We start from the raw sequence: 24,722 nt of genomic DNA on the forward strand, positions 1-24,722 counted from the left end.
AAAAGAGGGACAGATGGTACGCTGTGACTGGTCTGTGGTCTAAAGACCTGGATATGCTTTCTTTGAAGCATATCACAACTTAAATAATCATCTCCATAAATAAAGAAATGAACAAAACAAAGAGAAAAGAAAAAGAAAAGGAAAACTCACAATATGAGAGTCACTGATCATAACCAAACAGTACAAAGGGGAAAAATAAAGTTGATGGACATATTATTGGAATGAGTTTGAAAACAAGACAAAGATGGGAGTGATGACAGGACAGAAAGAATGAGCAAGATCATTCTGTGAACGTTAGTTCAGCACTCTTACCTCTTATTGGTGTACCACCTGGGTGGATAATATGAATGCAAATAAGATTAGAAAGAAGAAGCATTAGTACGAGAAGGAGGAGGCTAGGGCTGGGGAGAAGAATTAAATTAGATTTACAGAATTAAATAAGGTCTTAAAAGAAACTTGAATTACTATACTGGTAAAACAGGAATATATTAGATAGTATTATTAGATTATAAAAGCAAGTTGCATTATACCACAGAGGGCAAAGACCACAATAGGCAGCATTGCTTTTCTCAGAGAAACAACTGAGTTCATAGGTCTGGGGTCATATAGGATTAGAATTATATCTTATATGCCTCATATTCTTAAAAAAAACCCAAAAAACTAAACGATACTTTTTAAAGACATAGTTTAGGAAAAATCCTGGCTAATCTGTTTAAGTATATATATAGGTACACATATATATATACTGTTATAGGAAATACTAATGACTAACTGGAAACAAACACTGTTGATTGAATATCTTATGCTACTCACTATGCTACATTTGTGTGATATAACTTGTGTATTATTTTATTTTTGTACACAGTGTTCTTACAATAACGGATCTGTGGATGTGTGCGTGTGCGCGCCACTACCGAGATCTGGTGTCTACACTGACAGTTAGTAAAATGCATGCCATGCATTTTATTAATAAAATAATAATAATAATAATAATAATAATAATATTCTGGATATGGAAATTAGTGAGGGTGAAGTGCGCTTCAGAACTAAGCACTTACCAATAGATTCTGGAGATTTAAATACGGAGAGAAGAAAGACAGCATAAAAATATTATTATATTCCTTATAATTTGGTACAAATTTTTCAGAGTTAAAGCTTTATATACTAAATCATCTATGTTACATGTGAATAATTAATTCTTTATTTACAATAACAGAATGCTAATCTACACAATTCTGCTGACAACAAGCAAAAAAGGCAGTTAACAAGACGCTTTAACATCACAGGACAGGTCAAAAGCTGAGAATTCTGGGAAGACAGGCAGTTAAACAACTTAGAATTCTATATCAATATAACTCCCAACGTCAAAGTAAACAGCTTATTACTACATGTCCCGGTGAAATTGCCTAGGGACAGGCTCTAAAACTTAAGAAATTTAGAATTATCTCTATCTTTAATCTAAAGAGAGCAAAGGGATGAACTTGGGATGGGGGTGGGAGAGGGAGAAAAGGGCAGCCAGGGGAAAGAGGAGGAAGCAGCAAAAGCTGGAGTCTACACCAAAAGCAGACTTCTGTAGATCCAGTCACTGGAGGGTTCAAAACTCTTTAGTGTGGGCGCACACTACTGTGGCTTATGTGTAGAAAATGCTCACTCACAAGAATATAATAATAATAATAAAAATCCCCTCCTTGCACTGGTATTTGGTAAAGGACTTTCAAAAAAATACATCTGGTTACTCATGAGATAACATTTCTGTCATTTATGTATTAGTGAAAAGAAAGCAGATGTGATCAAACTTAACTAAACTTTGGTACTTTGATGAGTTCAAATGCATAAGAGACAGAGAAAACACACTTTAATAAAATTGAATCATTTTGGTGTTTAATATGAATATTTTGGTTTTTAATGGATACAACCATTGGAGCTCCTTGCAAGTTCTGAATGAAGTCCAATGTTGAAATAAATTTGTTTCAAAAGAAAACAGAGAGAGAAGAAAGAAAGAGGAGAAAATGGATCCATCAAATACTGCAGAAAAGCAGTAAATTAAAAAAAATCATCAAAAATACAGTCACAGCAGTGAGCAATGTGGATTAAACAGAAGCTGCAAAACACACAGAGAAAGACAGACTCTGAAACAGGCTATGACATCACAAACATGGACAACACATTAAATAACAGAGAAAGAGAAGAGGGAGAAAAATCAATACCTAAAAATTAAAATTAAATCAAATCAAATTAAAATAAAAATAAAGAGAGAGAAAGCTAAAAAAAAATTCTCTAAGAGTTAGTGGAAACAGTAACAAGACCCTACCTGATCGTAATTGCTTAATACGGCCATTGTTGTTGCTTGTGTCGACGGGCAGGAAATCTTTAAACCAAGTTATTTCTGGATCCGGATTCCCACTGGCTGCACAAAGCATGGTGGCAGTGCGTGTACGCTCAACCACCTTCAACTGTGGGCCCATGTCAATGGTAGGGAAGCCCCTGGGAATTTGATCCTCTGCAAGACAAAAGGTGATACAAACATGCCAATAAGTCAGATGCCCAAAATTCAAGAGCTATTGTCCATTAATCTTTCCCCTTGCCTTATTTGGCATTTGTTGAGAAGCTAACACAAACCAGGCAGCATTGCATTATTAGATTAGGATACAGTCACAATGTTGTTCCTGGCCAGAAGAATGCACAGTCTATGTAAGAGACCAATACTCTAACAAAGAGCTCAGATACATGTGATAAAGAACATGATGAAAAACCACATCTAGCTCTAGGATCGTGGGGGAAGAAGAAATTATAGAATGTGTGCTGGAGGAGGTCAGTGAGGTCAGCTTCAAATGAGACTCTGAAATGGGCATTAAGAACAAGTGGAATTGGCCAGAAAGATGGGAACATCACAAGTATAAGCACTTAGGGAACTTTCTGTTGAGGAAAAACAATGGGGTCCAGTAGAGCTCTTTTGGAGAGCATCTGGGGAATAAGCAGATTAGCTGGATTAAGTTACCTCATTTCTAATCTGCTGTTTCTCTTGTGATTTTTAAGTAAAACTCTGTATTTTTTCATAAGGGTCAACTTCAACCTGAATGAATTTCTTTTTCTTTTTTTTTCTCTCTCTTTTTTTTTTTTTTTGAATGAATTTCTTTGTAGAGAGTTTCCATTAATCTGAAAATTATCTGAAAAAGACTCCCTTACAAAAGAAGAAAAGAAACTCAGAAAAAGCAACACAAAAGTGTATATTCCTCAGAGTAAGAAAACATTTTCCTCCATTCCAAAGGCCTATACCATTTTCAGTCATTAAGAGTTCAAATTCCTAAATTTTGAATCCTCAACTCATCCAAAGTTCACTTCTCCCTATCCTATATCAAAATTGTCCCAGATCTTGGATCTTGATAAGTTAAATTCCTCTTAAATCCCCCAAGCATGATGATCCACATTAATAACTTACATTACCAGTTCTTCCAGCCAGCATTAGAAAGGTATATTCTATCTTGAAGAAATTTTTAATTTGAAGGAATTTTAGTTATATATGTGATTATTATCCAAATATGAACTTAGCAGTTTGTTTGAAAACCACTATAAAATAGTTTGAGTTCTCACTGGGTCTGGGATTAATTTAATCAACTGTCCCTCATGATCTTTGATTAATTTTCATGAGCCATCAATTCCAAAATTACTCAAAAGCACAAACACCAGTGAGAAAAAAAGTTAGAAATCATCAAATAGGGCATCTCACTTCTCCTAGGATGTCACCTGCAATTTATGGTATGATCCTATGAGTATTGCTGAAGTCTGCATTATAATTTCTAGGAAAAAGGCTCTATTTTGATGCTTCTGCTGTGTTGTCAGTCAAATATATGTGTCCTCTACTGCCTCCCTTCTATCATTACATGATAAATTCAGTCTCCTAAATTTAGCTAGCAAAATCCTTTTAAATCAGGCCCCATTTTTCTCAATCTCTCATGGATGATATCCCCCATAGCAAAGTTTCTTCTGTTCACACTGTAACTCATACCATTTTCTAGACAAATCATGTACAATAAGTACTCTGGGTCTCTGGAAAGCCATGCAGCCAAAATCACCTTCTTTATAATAAAAACCCTCTCAAATATATGTAATATTTTCCTCCTCAGAGCTATTGTAGCAGTGAATAACTAAAATCCATTTTCTTGTATTTATTATTATGAGTTTATCTCCCTACACTGTGAGTTCCTCCAGATCTCATTTATATCCAAATCCCTTGTCATCAAACTAGTCTGTATTATCAGACTTTTCAGAGAACCTCCAATGATTCCCAAGCCTAAATAAGAATATAAACTAGTGGTTAAAAAAAGAAAAGAAAAGGAAAGGGAAAAGAAAAGAAAAGAAAAGAAAAGAAAAGAAAAGAAAGAAATATGTTTTTCTACTATATATAGTAGGAAACTACTTCTGGTAGAGACTTGATCAGAGAAATAGTTCAGGACTACAGAGAGAGATTTTGAATGTGATTAGTGAACAAATGTCAAACTATTATCAAAGAATAAAGCACCCAATAAGGGGAAGATTTCTCTCAACAAGTCCAGATTGTTATAAGAGAAACTGGGGAGGCAAACAGAACAGGCAGGTATGGACCCTAGCTCTTCTGCAGGAAGATTATGAAAGACCAATAGACGTTGCTAAGGCAATTTGGGCTTGACATTTAAATTCACTAGAGAATATTTACCTGTCCCACCAGCTAGTTACAGCTGGAGACAAAAAAAGTTATAAAAACAACTCACTACGATGAGTTACATTTTACTTAGGTTGAAAGATTCTTTCGAGGAAGCAGGAATACATCCTGTTTATGTGAATGCTCACACATCATCAGCCAAGCAGAAGGCCTTTAGAGGACAAAAGCCAGAAACAATAGTTAAGGATGAAATTTCAAGATGGTTTTTCGGAGCTCCAAGGGAAAGTTAAAAATTACAAATGGAATAGAGCATTTTGCAAATTAGGCTAATTTTGATAATGTACTCCAAATGAATTTCATCAGTCTGTTCTTTGTGACTTTAAGTTTCGTCAATATGATATATTTCTACCTATAGCATTGTTCTAATATTACTTGAAAAAAAAGCAGATAGATCAATAGGCATTGTATTACACACATCATATGAAACATCTCGCTTGGTGTCTAGTGACCCAAAATGCTTCAAAGCATTTTACCTGGAGTGCTCCAAAGTCAACTACACTGGCTTAGTTACCTAGAAATGAGTTTCTTAAAAAGCTCTTAGATTTTGTTATCTTTTCCATATTTAACACTACGAACTTAGGTTCATAAAAACTCACCTTGAGATTCCTGAGCTGTTTCTCTATTTCTCAGGGCATTGTATCTACCCCCAGGCATTTAAATACTAGTTACATTAGCATGCATTAACATTGACCCACTAGCCATTACTTTTCTTCTACATGTTCATCTCTGAAGAACCACACCACTATTCAGTATCAAGTGGCAAGTGTCAAAGACTTAAGATTGTTGAGCCACTTACTGAAGGCTCTTACTAAAGAAATCTAGAATTAATAACCATTTATAAGAAATGAAATCCTCACCTTAGGGAGAGCTGACAAAATTGACTTGTGCCCTATCAAAAGCAGTCTAATACATTTGCATGACCTTTCTTTTCCTTCTTGGCTCATGAAGAACACTCCAGAGTCCCCTTTTCATATACACAAGTGCACAACAAAGATAATCTTTCTTGCATACTAATCGGACAGAGGATGTAAAGAGTGCTCCTTTCCTATTTTTAATAAGGGTAATTAAATTCTATCCATCCCCCACCTTTGCACAGAATCTCTTTTGAATATACTTTCTTCATTAATTTTTCATGAGAAACATCACAATGTAACAGATTCAAATAGCCAGAGCTCTTATATGTTGACAGTTGTGGCTTGTTTCCAATTTGACTGTCAGGTATTTGGCAATAAAACTCAGTATTCAACATAAAACGAACTGTAGAAATAATGAAATTTCTAATTGGAATGCTTATCTCAGTGGGTGTAGTTTAGAAGATGTTAATTGCTTTCTTTTTACCTTCTACATTTATTAGTGATTTATATAAAATTGCTTTGGCCATTTGATAACATCAACTTTGACAGCTCATCAAATGTGTAGTACCAGGAACTTGGGGGAAAATCAATATCCTTTATATCTTATCCACATAAACTTTTACAGAAAAAAAAAAGCAGCTATCAAAAATTAACAAATCGTCAATATGTTAGCAGCTTTAAACTTTTACATGAGGTAAAAAGAAAAACATTTTGTCCTATTCATTAATGTGTTCATTAAGCTTTAAAGTGCCTTACTTATCACTGTTCCATATTAATATTCAATCATGCAGAATTAGCTACTAATTCATCAACAATTTAAATCAGACTTGACCTTCACAAAGCCATTTGGTCTGTCATTTTGAGAGGGCATTAAAGGGCAGATTATTACATACTTGTGCTTAGTGAATCATAGAAGTTAGACATATTTTGTTTGGAATGGCAGCTATAATAGACCTGGAAATATAGCATATTCGTTGAATCCGTTTGGTATCATAATGAAATATGCGAATATGAAACTTACAGTTCCATTAAGGAAAGGGAAACATGAACATCAGCGCTGTTTAGAGTTAACTTCCCATTTCTGCAAAACTTGTGTTAAACCCCTGACATACCCAGGACTTAAAAGGAATGTATAGGGAAATAGTCTGACATGGTTTTGTAAGGAGTCATGCTTTAGGTATCTGTGAACGATCAGATACAAGCTTTTGCATAGTTTGCTCAGTTAAACTACTTTCATTGTTCATACATAAATAATTTTAATGATTTTTTTAGTTGTGCTCTAATTCCACAAACACTGAACCTCTTGTATTTGTTAGGAAACCACACAATTAAATTGCCTGCTAGAGCCATAGCCTCCATCCAAGGTGGCCAAAGCAGTTCTTCTTGCCTATTCTTGCTGGGACATGAATGAATGCAAACATACAGGTGTTTTGACTCTGGTCCCAATTGATTAAAGAAGTTTTCAGTGAAAGACTATTTGCCGTGGTGCTACATTTCCAATTTATCACATCAATTACATCAACAATATGCCTTAACAAAAGCAGTATTAAGAGATTTGGTAAGTACACTCAATCATTTAAATATTATGGATGATGTACAGGTTTTGATGAGAAAGGTAGTGTAATAAAGCAAAATCAGAAACTTTAGTAAGAGATAAGTAGATTTTTTTTTTCTTAGAGAACTCAACCTCCTGAATCACTTTTCTGAGTACCAAACAATTCGTAGTGGCTCCTTTTAAAAAATCTCTCAACTGGTGTTATCAATCAATCCCTTAATAAGTCAATGAGTAAGCTTGAACTCATAAGCTCATGGAGGGCAGGGCTTTGTGATATTTCCTTTGTAACCAAGACAGTGTACAAGAAATATTTGCAAGTACATACGTTTAGGGAATCTCGACAAACATCTCAGCACTCACTCATGTGGCATCTCTGAATTCCTATCGGGTTTATTTCATATCATTCATTTAAACAGTAAATCATTCTTTGTTTTGTGGCTATATGCTTGGCCTCCGCAATTTGGTTCTACATCTAAGAGACATACAACTTTCTTATAACTTCTATTTTTTATGGTGTCTTAAGTAGTATGAGGCTTCCAGACTCACAAAAAATAGTCTTTAAGGGCTATTTTTATAGTCATAAATTTTATTTCATTAGCAAACAATCTTCGTTGGTTAAGATGCACAAGTCATGCTTGGTTCCTTTTATAATTTGGTGCAGTTACTGCACTGGGAACACACATTTCAGTTCCTGCTATCTAATTCTATAGAAAGGCTCTCTTCATACACTACTTGCAAGTTCCTTCAAGTCAAAATGCCAATCACATAACAAAAAAAAAATACATGTAAACACAATGAAACTCAAAAGAACCCACAGAATATGGTACCAAAACTCTGTTATGTCATCTTTAGAAAAATGAAATTATTGATGTTCAAGCAAATGGTAAAACCCAAGTGAATCACTCAGTTGTATGTTGGGGCAATCACTCAGATCATGGTTCACTCACAAGAGCAAAGATTTCTCAATGGCTATGTATCTTAAATTTTAAGTGTGCTCACAGTGTAATCTTCTACAAGCTCTAAAGTTTTGTTTTTGTTTTGAAGTATGAAGGGATTAAGGAAAGATTTCATTAACAAAAGAAAGGCCAAATGTTAGATGGATCATATTTGGAATATTTTCTTAGTGGTAGACCCTTTAAATATATTGCAAGGCATCTCCACCTGTTAAAGAAACAGTACTAATCTGTGCCACACAAAGTATGTTTTTATGCTTAGGAAAAAGTGAAAATTCTCTTGAAAAGTTGAAATATGGTGGTGGTCAGGTGGTCACATAACAAAATATTTTCCTATTTATGAAAACTGCATTAAATTAAAAGAAAAAAGAGCTTTTGAACTATCAGTTTGAAGAATCTACTGAGCAGGCAATAGATGGTATAATTCATTCTATAGATATTTATTAAATGCCTCTGTTGTGCCAATTGTGGGCCAGGCACTGGGTATGAAGTAATCTAGAGAACCTTTATATTGTTGTGATTTAATTAAATCTGCGGAATAATTAGGTTCTTTGGGAGTGAGAATAGTACCCAGCTCATAGATGGGAGGACTGAATGAGATAATGCAATAAATGTGGCTAGCACTGCCTGGCACTGGTGTCTGGCATTTTGTAAAATATTAGCATATCTACACTTACTCAATCCCAAGATCCTATGATAGATTTACAGAACAGAGGCATGTGACTCCAAGTCTTGATATAACAAAAGCTGCAGCAATAAATTGTAAATGGGGAATATTCTATGCAAATCATAACAAAAAAAACCCACAAGGATTATCTAAACATGCAAGTGACTTTATTTATTTTTTATGTTTATTTTATTTTTGAGAGAGAGAGACAGAGTGAGAGCAGGGCAGGGGCAGAGAGAGAGGAAGACACAGAATCCAAAGAAGGCTCCAGGCTCTGAGTTGTCAGCACTGACCCCAACGCAGGGCTCAAACCCACAAACCACAAGATCATGACCTGCACCCAAGGCAGAGGCTTAACCGACTGAGCCACAGAGGCACCCTGACATGCAAGTGAATTTAGAAAGCAATATCTGCAATCAAGTAACTTTTTCAAAGTTCATAAAAGCCCTCATTTCTCCCTTTGAACAAGGCTTTATGTTCTTTGATTAATCAACAGCAGAAATAAAACAAATCTATATTGTCATATGATGTTCCCCAAAATGAACTAAAACAATAGCTCTAAATATTTGAGACAGAAAAGCTTTGCTGTGAATGACAGAAAACACTGAAACCATCCGAGCCTTATTAAGGTTCCCTGAGATAGGCAAAGGTGGTATCATAATTACAATCTTCTGTAGACACAAAACAAAGACTCAGCAAAATTACTTGTTCCAGATCACACATAGAGCAAAAATAAAAGAAAAGCTTTTAACTCTAGATTTGGCATATTTGTACTTCAGCATGCTTCCTCTATGCCAATAGGTGTTCATTGAATATTCATCAAAAACAGTGATAGAACTCTTTATCAAAGTCAACCTATAATGGAAGGCACAACAAAAATGATTTGAATAGTTGCTTATTTTTAATTTTTTTTTCAAGCAGAAAGGACTAAAGTTCCATGGAATGTAATGATAATTTTAAAAACAGTTCTACATTTAAAAATCTTTTGATATATATTAATTGGCTTCTCATTGGTTTAGCATTGCTTCCAGATAGAGACAAATATTTGCCATGTATGCTAGCCAATCAAATGTGCAGGAGAAATGGAAGAGTGTGAAAAGGATGATAAATATCAAATGATTTTCTCTAGAGAGCTCAAATTCAGGACTGTGCCCATGTTGTTAACCCTTCTGTAATTTCTATTTAATTATCTAAGAAGGGTTATAAATGTTAGAACTTTGGTTCCGAGCAGATGCCAAAAGACAGGACACTAGACATCAGTAGACCCAACATATCAACTCTATGACCTTAGGCCACACAGAGGTCTCCCTGTAAGATGGGAGCCAATAATGACCACCCCAAATATCTTTGTCTGGGAGAGGAGACAGATCAGGGTCTCTGGCTAGCACCTGGAGGGTTACTGGTTAGAGTATTTGCTACTTTGTTGAACAGCAAATGAGTTTTCAAGTCATTATCTTTCAGAATAAACCATGGTATCAGGCTACAAACAAGAACCATTTCTTTCCAGAATACAGTCCCTGAAAACGGAGAAAAAACATTTATTATTCTTTTCTTAAAGAAAACAGTGTAAATAAAGCTTTTATTTTCACCATTCCAGATGCAGCAGGGTATAATTTGTACTGTTTTGACATCATGACTGTATTATTCAAAATCAATCTTCCTGCAAGTGTATTGAATAAGGGACTGAAAACAGAAAACTCCAAAGAAAAGAAGTAAAAGCTAAATCAACGTTTTCCAGCAAAGTTGGACTCCTGGGCCATTATCAAAATGATATTCATATGAATGAAATTGAAAAAAATTATATAAATAAAGTAGTTTCTAATTATAAGTTAAAGGCTACTCTAAGAAAGAAGTTATCTAAAGTAGGACAAAACTGCCAGTTAATAAATGATAACCAAATGGAATATTTAATAAATATAAGATCTGGCCTCCAAAAGTAATTATGAACAAGATATGATGAATATTTAGTCCAAGATCCTCTTTGCAAGTTATTATGTACAGATGGTATGCTTGTCTTAATAAAGCTATTAAATCAATCAGAGAAGCTTTTATTTCAGAGTGGATTTAGGTATCTCTTAAGGGCGCTTACAGGGCACTAGAATCTCCAAAGATTTCTGATAGAATGATGCCATGAAAGAATAGAAAATTGGACACTGATCAGCTGACAGGAGCTTTATTAGCAGCTACTAAATATTCAGCATACTAACCAACTACCCACAGAGCATCTCAGAGCAAAGCTCCATTTTCTGAAATATTCTTCACATGTTGAGGATGTTGTAAGGCATTCTTGGCAGAGATAAAGCAAACTTATTTAGAAGTAATGTATGCAATTATCCTACAAATCACAAAGCAATAGTCTACATAGCAGAACACAAACCCAGTTGGTTTATATTATTTGTATAAATGTGGTAGCTGCAATGTCACGTGGCTTTAAGTTATTAGTTATTTGTGTTTGGGTTTAGCAAATGATCACACTTTTTGTGATCCAAAATTAGAGGCATTCATGGGGATATAGAAGTATCCTCTCCTACTTAAAAACATTATTAATTCTTGGATGTTTAAACAAATATTTAGGAATCAGGATGATGCTTTTATTCCCTTCCCTGGAGTGCAAGTCTCATCAAAATAACAAAATCTAATGCCCATCTACTTTCACAAATCTCACTGCTTTCTATTATTTTTAATAATAAGCTGGTGTCATGATCAAAAGTTTTTGCCATAGTTTGAATGATAAAATAAATAACATTTTTACATAAATTTCTATATAAGTCATAATATCAGTTTTTTTAAGAAAAGAAAGGCAAAAATGCACAATGAAGCTGAAGTATAATATTTTAATTACTGTGTTTTTAGAAAGAGAGACACAAAGACAGAAATAATAAACATGGAAAGGGATCTGGGTTTGGCTCCTGCCTCCATTAATTGCCAGCTTTGTAAAAGTCAAAAATTCTAATGAGCTCAAATCAAATAATGCCCCAAAAAAGATTAACCCTGGATGTTCCACTGTACTGTGGTGAATGTAACTGTAAATAAAAATTTTAAGCTATCAATTGTATAAAAAGGAAAACGAGAATAAGCTATGTGTGGACTGGCAGTGAAGGCATTGGTGTGAACTCATGTTTTTAAAAACATACACACTGATATAAAAATGAATACAATTGTAAATGAGTGTGCATGCACACATACATTCACTCCTTATATACACTTATTAAACACATCTTCTCTATCTACGTGAGTCCAGAGAGGCGAGAAGCAGCAATACCTAATAGCAATGGCCACACACAGCATCTAGAGCTTGCATCGGATTCTCTAAATATGACTGTCTAGTAAAAGGAAGCAGAGCTCCTTGAAGAAATCACTGATTACATTCAGTACTGGGAGAAGATAAAAGTACAAGCCATACTTAAAATATCCGTTATGTACGTAAGTGCTCGAAGAATGACAAAGACATGTTGAAAAGGCAAAGATGCCAGCTTGATGGGGCTCTCACTAGACCAATGTGGGACAATTTGAACATCAAAGTATAGGGGCGCCTGGGTGGTGCAGTCGGTTAGGCGTCCGACTTCAGCCAGGTCACGATCTCGCGGTCCGTGAGTTCGAGCCCCGCGTCAGGCTCTGGGCTGATGGCTCAGAGCCTGGAGCCTGTTTCCAATTCTGTGTCTCCCTCTCTCTCTGCCCCTCCCCCGTTCATGCTCTGTCTCTCTTTGTCCCCAAAAAAATAAATAAACGTTGAAAAAAAAATTTAAAAAAAAAATAAAAAAAAAATTAAAAAAAGTACATATACAAATTATAATATATTGAATAAAATAAAAAGACATGAGTCCATACTGATATAAATGAATAAATAGAAAAGTTTCAGGAGGAATTACATATTTGCATACTCCCAAGGTAACCCTTCACTGGCATTTATTGAATAGAAAGGAGAGTAACTTTAAAATTGAGAAGACTCACAAAAACAACCTTAAGAGAATGAAGTTGACACAGATAATGAAACAGATCAAAATCATGTGTTGAGAAAAACATAATATCACTTCCATGATATTTGTTATAGATTAAATGTTTGTATCCCCTGCCCTGCCCCCCCCCCCCCAATTCATTTTTAATCCTAACGCCCAATGTGATGGTATTTGCAGGTGTGACTTTTGGGAAGTGATTAGCTCATGAGGATGGAACCCTTATGAATGGGATTAGTGGTCTCGTGAAAGAGATGCCAGTGAGAGCCCTTGCCACTTCCACCTGAGGACACATATTCAAAAGATGGCCCTCTGTGAACCAGAAAGTGGGCTCCAACAAGACACCAAACTGCCAGCAACTTGACCTTGGACTTCCCAGCCTCTAGAACTATGAGAAATAAATTTCGGATTATATGCCACCCAGTTTATGGCATTTGGTTATAGCAGCTTGAACTAAGACAGTATTATTGCCAAAGATTCATAATCTAAATATGATCAAAGCAAGCATCAGCAAACCCCAAATGAGAATATTTTATGAGATAACAAATTTGTTATCTTCAAAGCTATCAAGATCAGGAATGTCACAGGAAAACTTGAGTAACTCTTTCAGATTGATGATTAAGGGCAAAGTGTAATTCTGAACTGGAGTCTTTGACGACAATCAGAGCAATTTGCAGAGGACACGTGGTAACTCCCAGATGGGAGAACTGCCAAAATGTAATGTGAAGGCTGCATGGGCATGCTGCATCAATATTTACCTCCTGGTTCTGATGGTTGCATTGTAGTCAAGTAGGAGAATGCCCTTGTTTGGAGACATACAGATATTTGAGGGTGATAAGGATGCTGTCATTAATTTAATCTCAAATATAGGAAAAGTTCTTTGTATTGTAATATCCAGTTGTTGTTTTTTTTTTTTTTTACTAAGACTGGGATTGTTTCAAAATTCTAAAATTATATAAAAGTAAATTATTATATTATCATAAATAAATGAAATTTTACAAATCTTTAAATTATCTCATTAACTTCTCAGTTGTACTAGAGTTACTCCCAGGGCTTCTGAATAGCTGCATGTACTCAAACACTTTTGTCCCAACTCTGAAGAATCTTCCTAAATACACATTCATTTGAGGTCCTCTTGAACACGAAAACTAGGTAACTGACATTCCAGCTGTTACCAATTTTATACCAATGATGATAATACCAGAAAATCATTAGGACTGGAAATACATAAATTCCTATAAAATTAAGACTTACAAAATTCAATTATCAATGCTGAACAGTGAACAGATTTGAGTGATAATTCCAGAGCAAGGCAAGTTCATGACAAGAAAATGCAGAGATATTAATACTGTAAAAAATTTGTCAGATTTTCTTTACAGAAGTAAAAATGTGAAGTGGATAGGCCTTTATTAATTTTCTCTGAAATCATCTGAGAAAGGTTAAGATAGAAGGTGAACTCTGCTTCCTTCTAACCAAAAGAGCATCCACTTAACATCCCGGTGTCTCAGAACTCCAAGTGTCGTTTCTCAAGCCAGACTTTTGAAATATTTTCAGAGAAATTTACCTCCCCTCAGCTCTTCACAGTTCTTCCCCTAGATCTACAACACAGTAAAAAAACAAAACAAAACAAAACAAAACAAAACAAAAACTTGCCATTCTGGGGTCTTTAATCATTGAGAGAAGTGGGCAATAGCACCAAACACAGAAATAAAGTGATTCAGATATGTCTAAGTTTTTTGGAAGAGAACATTTCACTATTTTACTCCTCAGTAGCATTGCTCATAGTTTTAAAGGCAAACTGTGGAAGGTATTTGTTCTATTTGAAGGGAGAAGATAGATTGAGAAAACAGGTAAAGGCAGTTTTCTTCAGGGAATACCTTGGAAAATAAAAAGATCAAATCTTAAATCAAATATTATATATAAAATGTTTCACTGCAAAGAATGAAAACTACATGACCACACAAAGAAACCTTTAAGGTAACCTATGTTTTAAGAATGTGTTATATATCTATGGAGGATAATTTCCCCTATATGCAAATAATTTTCTGTTTATATGCCAAAAGTGAGCTTCAATTTAACACCAAAGAATTACCAAATGGGACTAGTTTATATTTGTCAGTTTATGAGACTTTTTCTTAAGTCTTTGGAATCACAAGTTACCGATGTATAGAAACTACCCAAATCAATTTATAAGTATAATTTTTTAAAATTTTTGAATATTCCTCCCTCTTTACATAAACTTACTAAGTAAAACAATACCACATTTAAATGTAAACATAGGATAGAAATTTATTCAGTACCTTTTGATATATTAATAATATTAATGTGCTACTTAACAGGAAGTCAGACATTTAGAAAATAACAGATAGAAGAAAAACTACCAACAATGACGAAAATCGTCACCAAAAATTACATGAATAAAACCCATATCCTCTGCTGCCAGAAGAGGTACCAGTCCTCCATATATAAAATTCAAAGGCTCTTCTTCAGTACTAGGTTAAGCTCAGCAAATGACAAAAAGTGTTTTAGGCAACCCCGAGGGAATTACATGAAGAACTGTGGTCTTTTTTCTAAAAACATATAGAAGGTAAAGGAAAGTTTTAGTGATAGAGGAAGTGTGTGGGCACTTAAGTGACTACGTACTTGTGTGTTAGGAGGGTAAGCTGCATATCCAATTTCCATATGAAAAATATCCTTTGAACTACAGTGTAAAAAATGCACTGGACAGGGAAAAAGAAGAAAGTATGTAGGAAGGCCAATTAGGTGAGATAAGGGCAAACTTATACCAAGTAAGTGGTGGGGGAGATGGGAAGTGAAGAGATTTGAGACTTTTTTTTCAGCTTGATTGACAATACCTAACTGATGCGTTTATTTGTCATGTAATGGACAAATAAAATTGTACGATATTTAAAGTGTACATTGTGGTGACTTGATATGTGTGGATATTGTGATAGTTGAGAATAATTGGAAGGTCAATTTTACATGGCTCAGTGGTATTTTGAAGATGGGGAATCAGGGAGAATTATCAGGAATGCTTGTCTACAAACGTGATGGATTCAATAATATATTGCTAGGATGTCCTCCCGTTAGGGAATAAAGTCACCTATCCGAGGCACCTATGTAATAGATGATGTGTACCCCTGCAGGCTGGAGTCTGTCTTTTCCTCACCAGCGTAGCTGCCCCAGAATGGAGCACAGCACCAAGCACAAATTATCTGCAAATGAATACTGATCCATATTTACTTTCAAGAACTGGCAGAGGGGGCTGGTAAATATACCCTTTGCTTCCTTTTGTGCTTTGTCTCAGAGTGAAGGCAGAACAGACTGGCTCTACCTATACCAAATGAGCTCAGTATTCTCACTGCGGATGTGTCAGGTAATTCCTGGGCACTGGTCTAGAATGGTATGGAGATACCCATGGATTTGCATCAATTCTCCCCACCAACAGCTAATTCCTTCAATCTGAAGACAGCTGGGTATGTCAGGGTATTTTCTCTCTAGCCAGAGAAGAAATTCAGTAAATATCAAAGTATCACAGGGAGTGGCCTCCTGAATAAGAGAGAAAATAATCTGAGTTACACTCCTATGAAGACAAGCCATTTCGAATTTCCTTAAAGGTAAGTCATGGCTGTTACATTTTAATATGCTACATGCCAATTAAATAGGTACAAGTTTCCAATGACAAGATACTCAGTAGCAATACAATAAACCTTTTCCTTAACATCCTGAAAACAACCCAGAGTTGTTCATTTGCATTTAGTTACAATAGAGTGACATATTGTTACAAATTTAGAAAACATACAATCTCTAATTCTTAACAAAGTGACAGCAACTTGACAAGTGAAAAAGTCATCTCAGCCTTGAATTCACTGGCATAGAAAGCCCACATATACCTCTGTTCTTCCCACAGCACAAGTGGATGGTTTTTATGTTTACGGCAAGATTAATGCTGCTTCAATTGCTCAATGATGATGGCTATGAGACTGCTGAGTAAATAATCTGCATTCACTAAAGGAAGTAAGAACTTGTATTTCAGTCACTGATCCCTAAAATAACTAAAGCTATTTAAGTGTTTATTGTTACAAAGATAAAATAATATGCCATACAGCTTTGTAAAATATACATGACAGGTTTCATGGGCCAATTATAATCAAATGGGCACACTCTATAGTTTCTGAGGAATTAACTCAGAAAAACATAAAATATAATCAAGAATGTTTACCCAGTGGGAAAAAGACACTTCCAATTTAGTTTTTTCTAATGGCTATCATATCCCCCCAACCCCCAGCCCCCCACCACCATGACCATCTTCTCCTCCCCAATGCTGATGAACTGGATATGAAGGCCCATAGACTTCCATTGACTGAAAAGCTATTGGGTACATCATATGAATTCAGTTGTTTGAATCATGACAGATCTGCTTCTTGGCTAATGCAGCTAAGTCACACAATAAAGCCAATCTCTCCAGCCTCATCCCCATTCTCCCCCTCGTTTCCCCCCTTCCTCCCTCCCTTCTTCCCTGGTAATTTTCAAGTGACTCTTAGGTATATGCCCTCCTCCTAAAGCCTAAGCTACTTTCCTAAAACATGGCAAGTAGGGTTCTAGGAAAACAAAACAAAACAAAATAAAACAAAACTTCCTAGGATGTCAGTTTTCCTGGTGTGTTTTAATATGATAGAGATTTTAATAATCATCATCATCATCATCATCATCATCATAATATAGAGATTTAGGAATATTCTAGCTATAATATATTAGTTTTGAAATACTTATCTCCTCAGTTGTAAGTAAAAAAGTTGTAGAAGGTGTAAGGCTAAATTGGTTCACCCTTTCTCCTCTTTCATTCCTAGACATAATTTCTTTCTTCATATTTTGAATGCATTTCCTGGCAGGGAGGACAATATTTATCTTAATACTTATATTCCACCCCATGTCAAGGAGACTACTGTTTGTTCAGACACACAGTGACACATTTCTGATCATTTAACTTTTAGTTATTCTGTTCATCCCACGGTGGATTTCATCAGGGGTACCAGCTACTCCAGGACCCCACTACGGTAATGAGAAGAACTATTTCCTTTTGGGTTACTCATCAAAAGGTAGGTATTAAATAGAAAATGTCTCACTAAAATTATTCATAAATTATAGAACATGAGATAATTCTGAGAGGAACTAGACCACTCCAATAAATATATATAATACTAGATCCTAGAACAGAGTCAACTATAATAGATTTTATCACTGATTTTCTGAAAATAGCTATGCAGATCAACTAAAGTCAAAGCCATGCTTTTTGGTAGATGGTCTGAAGTGTTTAACTGTTTTCAATGACAGAATCTATAAAGACGTTACCTCATTCTGTTACCAAAGTTCATGTATTACAACTGATCAATCACAGTTAAATGTTCTCACTGCCTTTTGTTTTAAATGTAATGAATGAGATGGATTCTTACTTTTAACCTCTTAATAGTTTTCCAGGTTCTCATTATTATATTCATACTTGATGACATACATACTTAATTTCTTAACAATCCTGTTTGAGAGGAAATCTGACCTATTTCATGCAAACTCAAGCTGAAATTATGGATGCTCACCTGGACCTCCTCCATGTAGAGGGTGCTGCCCTATCCAAGCACACAGATCTATGCTCCTTTTTAAAAAAAATTTATTTCTTTAATGTTTATTTATTTTGTTTATTTTTTATTTTTTAATGTTTATTTAGTTTTGAGAGAGAGATGGTGTGAGCAGGGAAGGGAAAGAGAGAGAAGGAGACACAGAACGTGAAGCAGGATCCAGGCTCTGTGAGCTGTCAACACAGAGCCCGATGTGGGGCTCGAACCCACAAACTGTGAGATCATGACTTGAGCCCGAGTTGGACACCCAACCGACTGAGCCACCCAGGTGACCCAATGTTTATTTATTTTTGAGAGAAAGACAGAGCACAAGCAGGGGAGGGGCAGAGAGACAGGGAGACTCAGAACGTGAAGCAGGCTCCAGGCTCCAAGCTGTCAGCACAGAGCTTGATGCAGGGCTCAAATTCATGAACTGTGAGATCATGACTTGAGACAAACTCAGAGGCTTAACGAACTGGGCCACTCAGAGTCCCTATGGTCCTTAGTTTTCTTAAGGAAATGTGCAAACATGCCCTTAACACAGATCGTTGTCGAAATTTAAAACTCTCCTTAACCAAACACACGGTTTTGCTTTAACCTATACTTACCAGGGATCTCAACTTCAAACTGATGGATAAAACCTATCACAACTTGGCTAGTGAAGCAGTAAGTATGGATAATTAGCTGAAATAATGCAAGCTCACCCATTCCTTCACATAACATAAACATGATCCTTTGATTAGCTAGAGGATCAGAGACTGGAATACCAAGACTATTTTCTGTTGTTTGCTAGTAAACAAGTTTTACTGGCTTGTCTTTAGGTATAATTCCCCAGGTTACACTGAGGAACCTGAAGAAGCAGTAGGTCCTATGAAGGTGGAGAGAGTTAAACATGTATAGATGCAGAGGATGCTCTTTACAACATGACAGTGTCTTTTTTTCTGAAGAACTGTGGGAGAAATATTTTCCCCCTGGATTCAGTCTCAGGACTAGTTGTGATTTTTCTGAAGAACTGAATTATTTCTATTAGAGATACTGTGCATAGGGCTGTTCTTATCACAACAGAGCTCTTCAGGGACTTAGAGCTAAACTATTGTTTACTTCAAGCACAGACACAGAAGCCCCCTAGTGTGGGCTGTGTGTTCCAAACGTACTGCTCCAAAACCACCACATTTTATCTCATCACAGGGAACATTCTTCTGTAAATTAAACTTATATCTCTTTGAAGCAAGGTTATAATAGATGGAAACAAACACTATAAATCCAATCTTTCAAGAAATATGACCAAAAGAGATGATGTCCAACATGTCAAAAGACATCCAAACAAATGAGTCGATATTGTCCACAACAGTCTATGAGAAATATTCAAGTTACCTGCAGTTACCATAAACCAAATCCAAACTCATCAAAGTGAGCTTATGAGAGTATGGCGTAAAACCTTTGACTTGATGAACACTAACTCAAAGAAAGAAATTAAGAAAGAAGAGATGTTAGGAAGGGATAAAGTGACTTTAGTATTTTATTTTTATTGAAGGTAAATCACTTCAATTAAAATATTCATTCCACAATAAAGTTGAATGAATATATCTACTGAAGACATGCAACACACTCACATGTTTTTTATATAAAGCACATTCTTAAATTATCTTTAGAAAATTATATTCACATTTAGCAAACATTAGGTGGCAGGCACCTTTTGTTCAATGTAGCAAATATGTGTGGGACACCTCTCAGATTCACCACATGAAACAGTGTTTGACACTTGAGGGCTCCAAGAGCAGTTTCTCAAAAATCTTAAAATATAATGGTGGAAACACGCATGTAAATGGAAGGGAATATGTGAAAGAATAAATTGTTAAGGGAGCACAAATGGGTGAGTAATGGATTTTGCTGGGGATCACAGAAGCCAGCCTAACAGCATGAATAGAATTTTGATGAACAGGAATGTACTCAGAGCCTTTGAGGGACAGGAAAATGATCAATGTACAGAGATTAAATAGGTGGTAGATTCAGGGTGAGCGTGGCTACTGCTTGGGTGCATTTGTTTGGGGATAGATTTAGGAATACCATGTGGCAAAGCATGTTGAAGCATGATGCAGGGATGGTCAGCTGGTTCCAACAGTGAGAACCTGGGAGGGTTGTAGACTTCACTTGGCAGGTAGCACAGAGCTGAGTCATTTTTAACAGAGAAAGTAAGAGGAAACAGTTCACATTCCAAAACACAATCTTTGTCGAGGGAGATTAGTGGTGGGGGACAAAGAGCAAGAACAGTTAGAAAGTTGCCGTATTCCCTTTAATGCAAGTTGTTTGGATGCAACTCCTGGAAAGAGAAAGGAACAGATGAATTAGCTACACAATGAAAGAATGTTCCACAGGTTTAGGAGTATTCATTTTATTTAAGGGGAACTGTGGTAAAAGTATGTCTCAAGTCTAGTTTCTTAGTTCTTTGGTGAACAGCAGGTGACTGAGCAGGGATGGATGCTACCAAATATAAGAGGCAAAGGAAGATATAGGAAAGCTCAAGATTTGAAATACACTTTTGAATGTCAGTCATATGCAAGTAAAAGTTGGAATCATATGCACGGGTGAGATGACCCAGGGAAGAAGTTACAGTGAGAGGAGAATGGGAATTACCATATTTAAGGGGCTCTGCGTGATGAAATAACTTCCTTTAGAAACTCTGATGTGTTGTACATGTATTTTACTCATTATATCTTGTGGAATACTTTTCTATGCTGCGTCTGTATATCAAGTACTCTCTTGACAAATTCTTTAGGTTACTTTTCTCATAGAGTAGTATCTTTGTTTATCCTATTACATAACAACAAATGTGATGGGTATGTACACTATTCAAGAGTCATAGACTTTAGATCTATGTAGACATAAGTAAAAACATATGTGAATATTTACCTTGTAAGAAGGGGCATATGAGAAAACAATACAAACTTTGAGAGAAAAGATGAAGTAAAACAAAATAAATGAGAAATAGCCCCCCCAAAGAAAATTATTTAAATAGAGTATAAAATTACTCAAATGGTATATTAATTTAAAAAATCAAAACAAAACAACAACAACAAAAAACAACACTCTAATGTTAACTTAGGATATCAAGCCAACTTTTTGTAATCATTCCAAAAGAAGGAAGATGCTATTATTAACTCTTGAGTCAAGCCATGTAATCATCTAAAGTAGATGCCAATGTTTCTTTTTTTTTAAATTTTTTTTAACGTTTATTTATTTTTGAGACAGAGAGAGACAGAGCATGAACGGGGGAGGGTCAGAGAGAGGGAGACAGAGAATCTGAAACAGACTCCAGGCTCCTAGCTGACAGCACAGAGCCCGACGCGGGCTCGAACTCACAGACCACGAGATCATGACCTGAGCCGAAGTCAGCCGCCCAACCAACTGAGCCACCCAGGGGCCCCAAAGATGCCAATGTTTCAAGCACTTCTATTTAGTTTATCTATATTCTGATCTCCATTCATGTACTAATCCGAAACATCTGAAGGGAGAGTAAAAAGGGCCAGTCAAGTGAATGCAGGACTGTACTACTAATACAAACCTCATTGGTCAACTTGAAGGGACCAAGCTCAGAGCAAAAAACCATAACAGGGAGACATTTAGAGTTGAGGGAAACAAACAGAAGGCCTGTCCACTTTTTCTCGTATTTCTAGGAATTTGAAAATTAAAGGTTCAATGTATGTTATGTTATTTAAAAAATTCACAATAGTTTTTTTTTTTTTTTTTGGAGTTCAACCAGATTCTCAAATCTTTTTATTTATTTATTTATTTATTTATTTGTTTATTTATTTTTAATGTCTGGTTGTTTTATTTTTAGTTTTTATTTTTTTCAATATATGAAGTCTATTGTCAAATTGGTTTCCATACAACACCCAGTGCTCATCCCAAAAGGTGCCCTTCTCAATACCCATCACCCACCCTCCCCTCCCTCCCACCCCCCATCAACCCTCAGTTTGTTCTCAGTTTTTAAGAGTCTCTTATGCTTTGGCTCTCTTCCACTCTAACCTCTTTTTTTGTTTCCCTTCCACTCCCCCATGGGTTTCTGTTAAGTTTCTCAGGATCCACATAAGAGTGAAACCATATGGTATCTGTCTTTCTCTGTATGGCTTATATCACTTAGCATAACACTCTCCAGTCCCATCCCTGTTGCCACAAAGGGCCATATTTCATTCTTTATCATTGCCACGTAGTACTCCATTATGTATATAAACCACAATTTCTTTATCCATTCATCAGTTGACGGACATTTAGGCTTTATGCAGAATTTGGCTATTGTTGAGAGTGCTGCTATAAATTGGGGTACAAGTGCCCCTATGCACCAGTCCTCCTGTACCCCCTGGGTAAATTCCTAGCAGTCCTATTGCTGGGTCATAGGGTAGGTCTATTTTTAATTTTTTGAGGAACCTCCACACTGTTTTCCAGAGCGGCTGCACCAATTTGCATTCCCACCAACAGTGCAAGAGGGTTCCCGTTTCTCCATATCCTCTCCAGCATCTAACGTCTCCTGATTTGTTCATTTTGGCCACTCTGACTGGCGTGAGGTGATATCCTGAGTGTGGTTTTGATTTGTATTTCCCTGATGAGGAGCGACGTTGAGCATCTTTTCATGTGCCTGTTGGTCATCCGGGTGTCTTCTTTAGAGAACTGTCTGTTCATGTTATCTGCCCATTTCTTCACTGGGTTATTTGTTTTTCGGGTGTGGAGTTTGGTGAGCTCTTTATAGATTTTGGATACTAGCCTTTTGTCCGATATGTCATTTGCAAATATCTTTTCTCATTCCATTGGTTGCCTTTTAGTCTTGTTGGTTGTTTCCTTTGCTGTGCAGAAGGTTTTTATCTTCATGAGGTCCCAGTAGTTCATTTTTACTTTTAATTCCTTTGACTTTGGGGATGTGTCAAGTAAGAAATTGCTACGACTGAGGTCAGAGAGGTCTTTTCCTGCTTTCTCCTCTAGGGTTTTGATGGTTTCCTGTCTCACAGTCAGGTCCTTTATCCATTTTGAGTTTATTTTGGTGAATGGTGTGAGAAAGTGGTCTAGTTTCAACCTTCTGCATGTTGCTGTCCAGTTCTCCCAGCACCATTTGTTAAAGAGACTGTCTTTTTTCCATTGGATGTTCTTTCCTGCTTGTCAAAGATTAGTTGGCCATATGTTTGTGGGTCTAGTTCTGGGGTTTCTATTCTATTCCATTGGTCTCTGTGTCTGTTTTTGTGCCAATACCATGTTGTCTTGATGATTACAGCTTCGTAGTAGAGGTTAAAGTCTGGGATTGTGATACCTCCTGCTTTGGTCTTCTTCTTCAAAATTACTTTGGCTATTCGGGGCCTTTGGTGGTTCCATATGAATTTTAGGACTGCTTGTTCTAGTTTTGAGAAGAATGCTGGTGCAATTTTGATTGGGATTGCATTGAATGTGTAGATAGGTTTGGGTAGTATTGACATTTTGACAATATTTATTCTCCCAATCCATGAGCACGGAATGTTTTTCCATGTCTTTATATGTTCTTCAATTTCCTTCATAAGCTTTCTATAGTTTTCAGCATACAGATCTTTTACATCTTTGGTTAGATTTACTCCTAGGTATTTTATGCTTCCTGGTGCAATTGTGAATGGGATCAGTTTCTTTATTTGTCTTTCTGTTGCTTCATTATTAGTGTATAAGAATGCAACTGACTTCTATACATTGATTTTGTATCCTGCAACTTTGTAAAATTCATGTATCAGTTCTAGCAGACTTCTGGTGGAGTCTATCAGATTTTCCATGTATAATATGTCATCTGCAAAAAGCGAAAGCTTGACTTCATCTTTGCCAATTTTGATGCCTTTGATTTCCTTTTGTTGTCTGATTGCTGATATTAGAACTTCCAACACTATGTCAAACAACAGCAGTGAGAGTGGACATCCTTGTCGTGTTCCTGATCTCAGGGAAAAAGCTCTAAGTTTTTCCCCATTGAGGATGATGTTAGCTGTGGGCTTTTCATAAATGGCTTTTATGATGTTGAAGTATGTTCCTTCTATCCCTACTTTCTCGAGGGTTTTTATTAAGAAAGGTTGCTGAATTTTGTCAAAGGCCTTCTCTTCATCGATTGACAGGATCATATGGTTCTTATCTTTTCTTTCATTAATGTGATGTATCATATTCATTGATTTGCAAATGGTGAACTAGCCCTGCATCCCAGGAATGAATCCCACTTGATCATGGTGAATAATTCTTTTTATATGCTGTTGAATTCGATTTGCTGGTATCTTATTGAGAATTTTGCATCCATATTCATCAGGGATATTGGCCTGTGGTTCTCTTTTTTTACTGGGTCTCTGTCTGGTTTAGGAATCAAAGTAATACTGGCTTCAAAGAATGAGTCTGGAAGGTTTCCTTTCCTTTCTATTTTTTGGAATAGCTTGAGAAGGATAG

At 36.0% G+C, this 24,722-nt stretch overlaps 1 protein-coding gene across 43 annotated transcripts in view; it reads right to left on the reverse strand.

The window, feature by feature from the left end:
* Positions 1-24,722, reverse strand: part of PTPRD (protein tyrosine phosphatase receptor type D) — a 2,207,515-nt gene that overhangs the window by 202,933 nt on the left and 1,979,860 nt on the right. For 22 of the 43 annotated variants that reach the window (XM_043566630.1, XM_043566633.1, XM_043566638.1 and 19 more), the window contains 3 exons: positions 2,312-2,500; positions 1,059-1,067; positions 313-330 (listed from right to left, as the gene is read on the reverse strand). In XM_043566630.1, the coding sequence (XP_043422565.1) occupies positions 313-330; positions 1,059-1,067; positions 2,312-2,500 (216 nt within the window). The remainder of the gene's footprint in view (positions 1-312; positions 331-1,058; positions 1,068-2,311; positions 2,501-24,722) is intronic. The other 21 variants (XM_043566646.1, XM_043566639.1, XM_043566636.1 and 18 more) reach the window with 3 other exon arrangements.

This window comes from Prionailurus bengalensis, chromosome D4 (genome assembly GCF_016509475.1).
Source record: "Prionailurus bengalensis isolate Pbe53 chromosome D4, Fcat_Pben_1.1_paternal_pri, whole genome shotgun sequence".
In the NCBI taxonomy this organism is placed as follows: domain Eukaryota; kingdom Metazoa; phylum Chordata; class Mammalia; order Carnivora; family Felidae; genus Prionailurus; species Prionailurus bengalensis.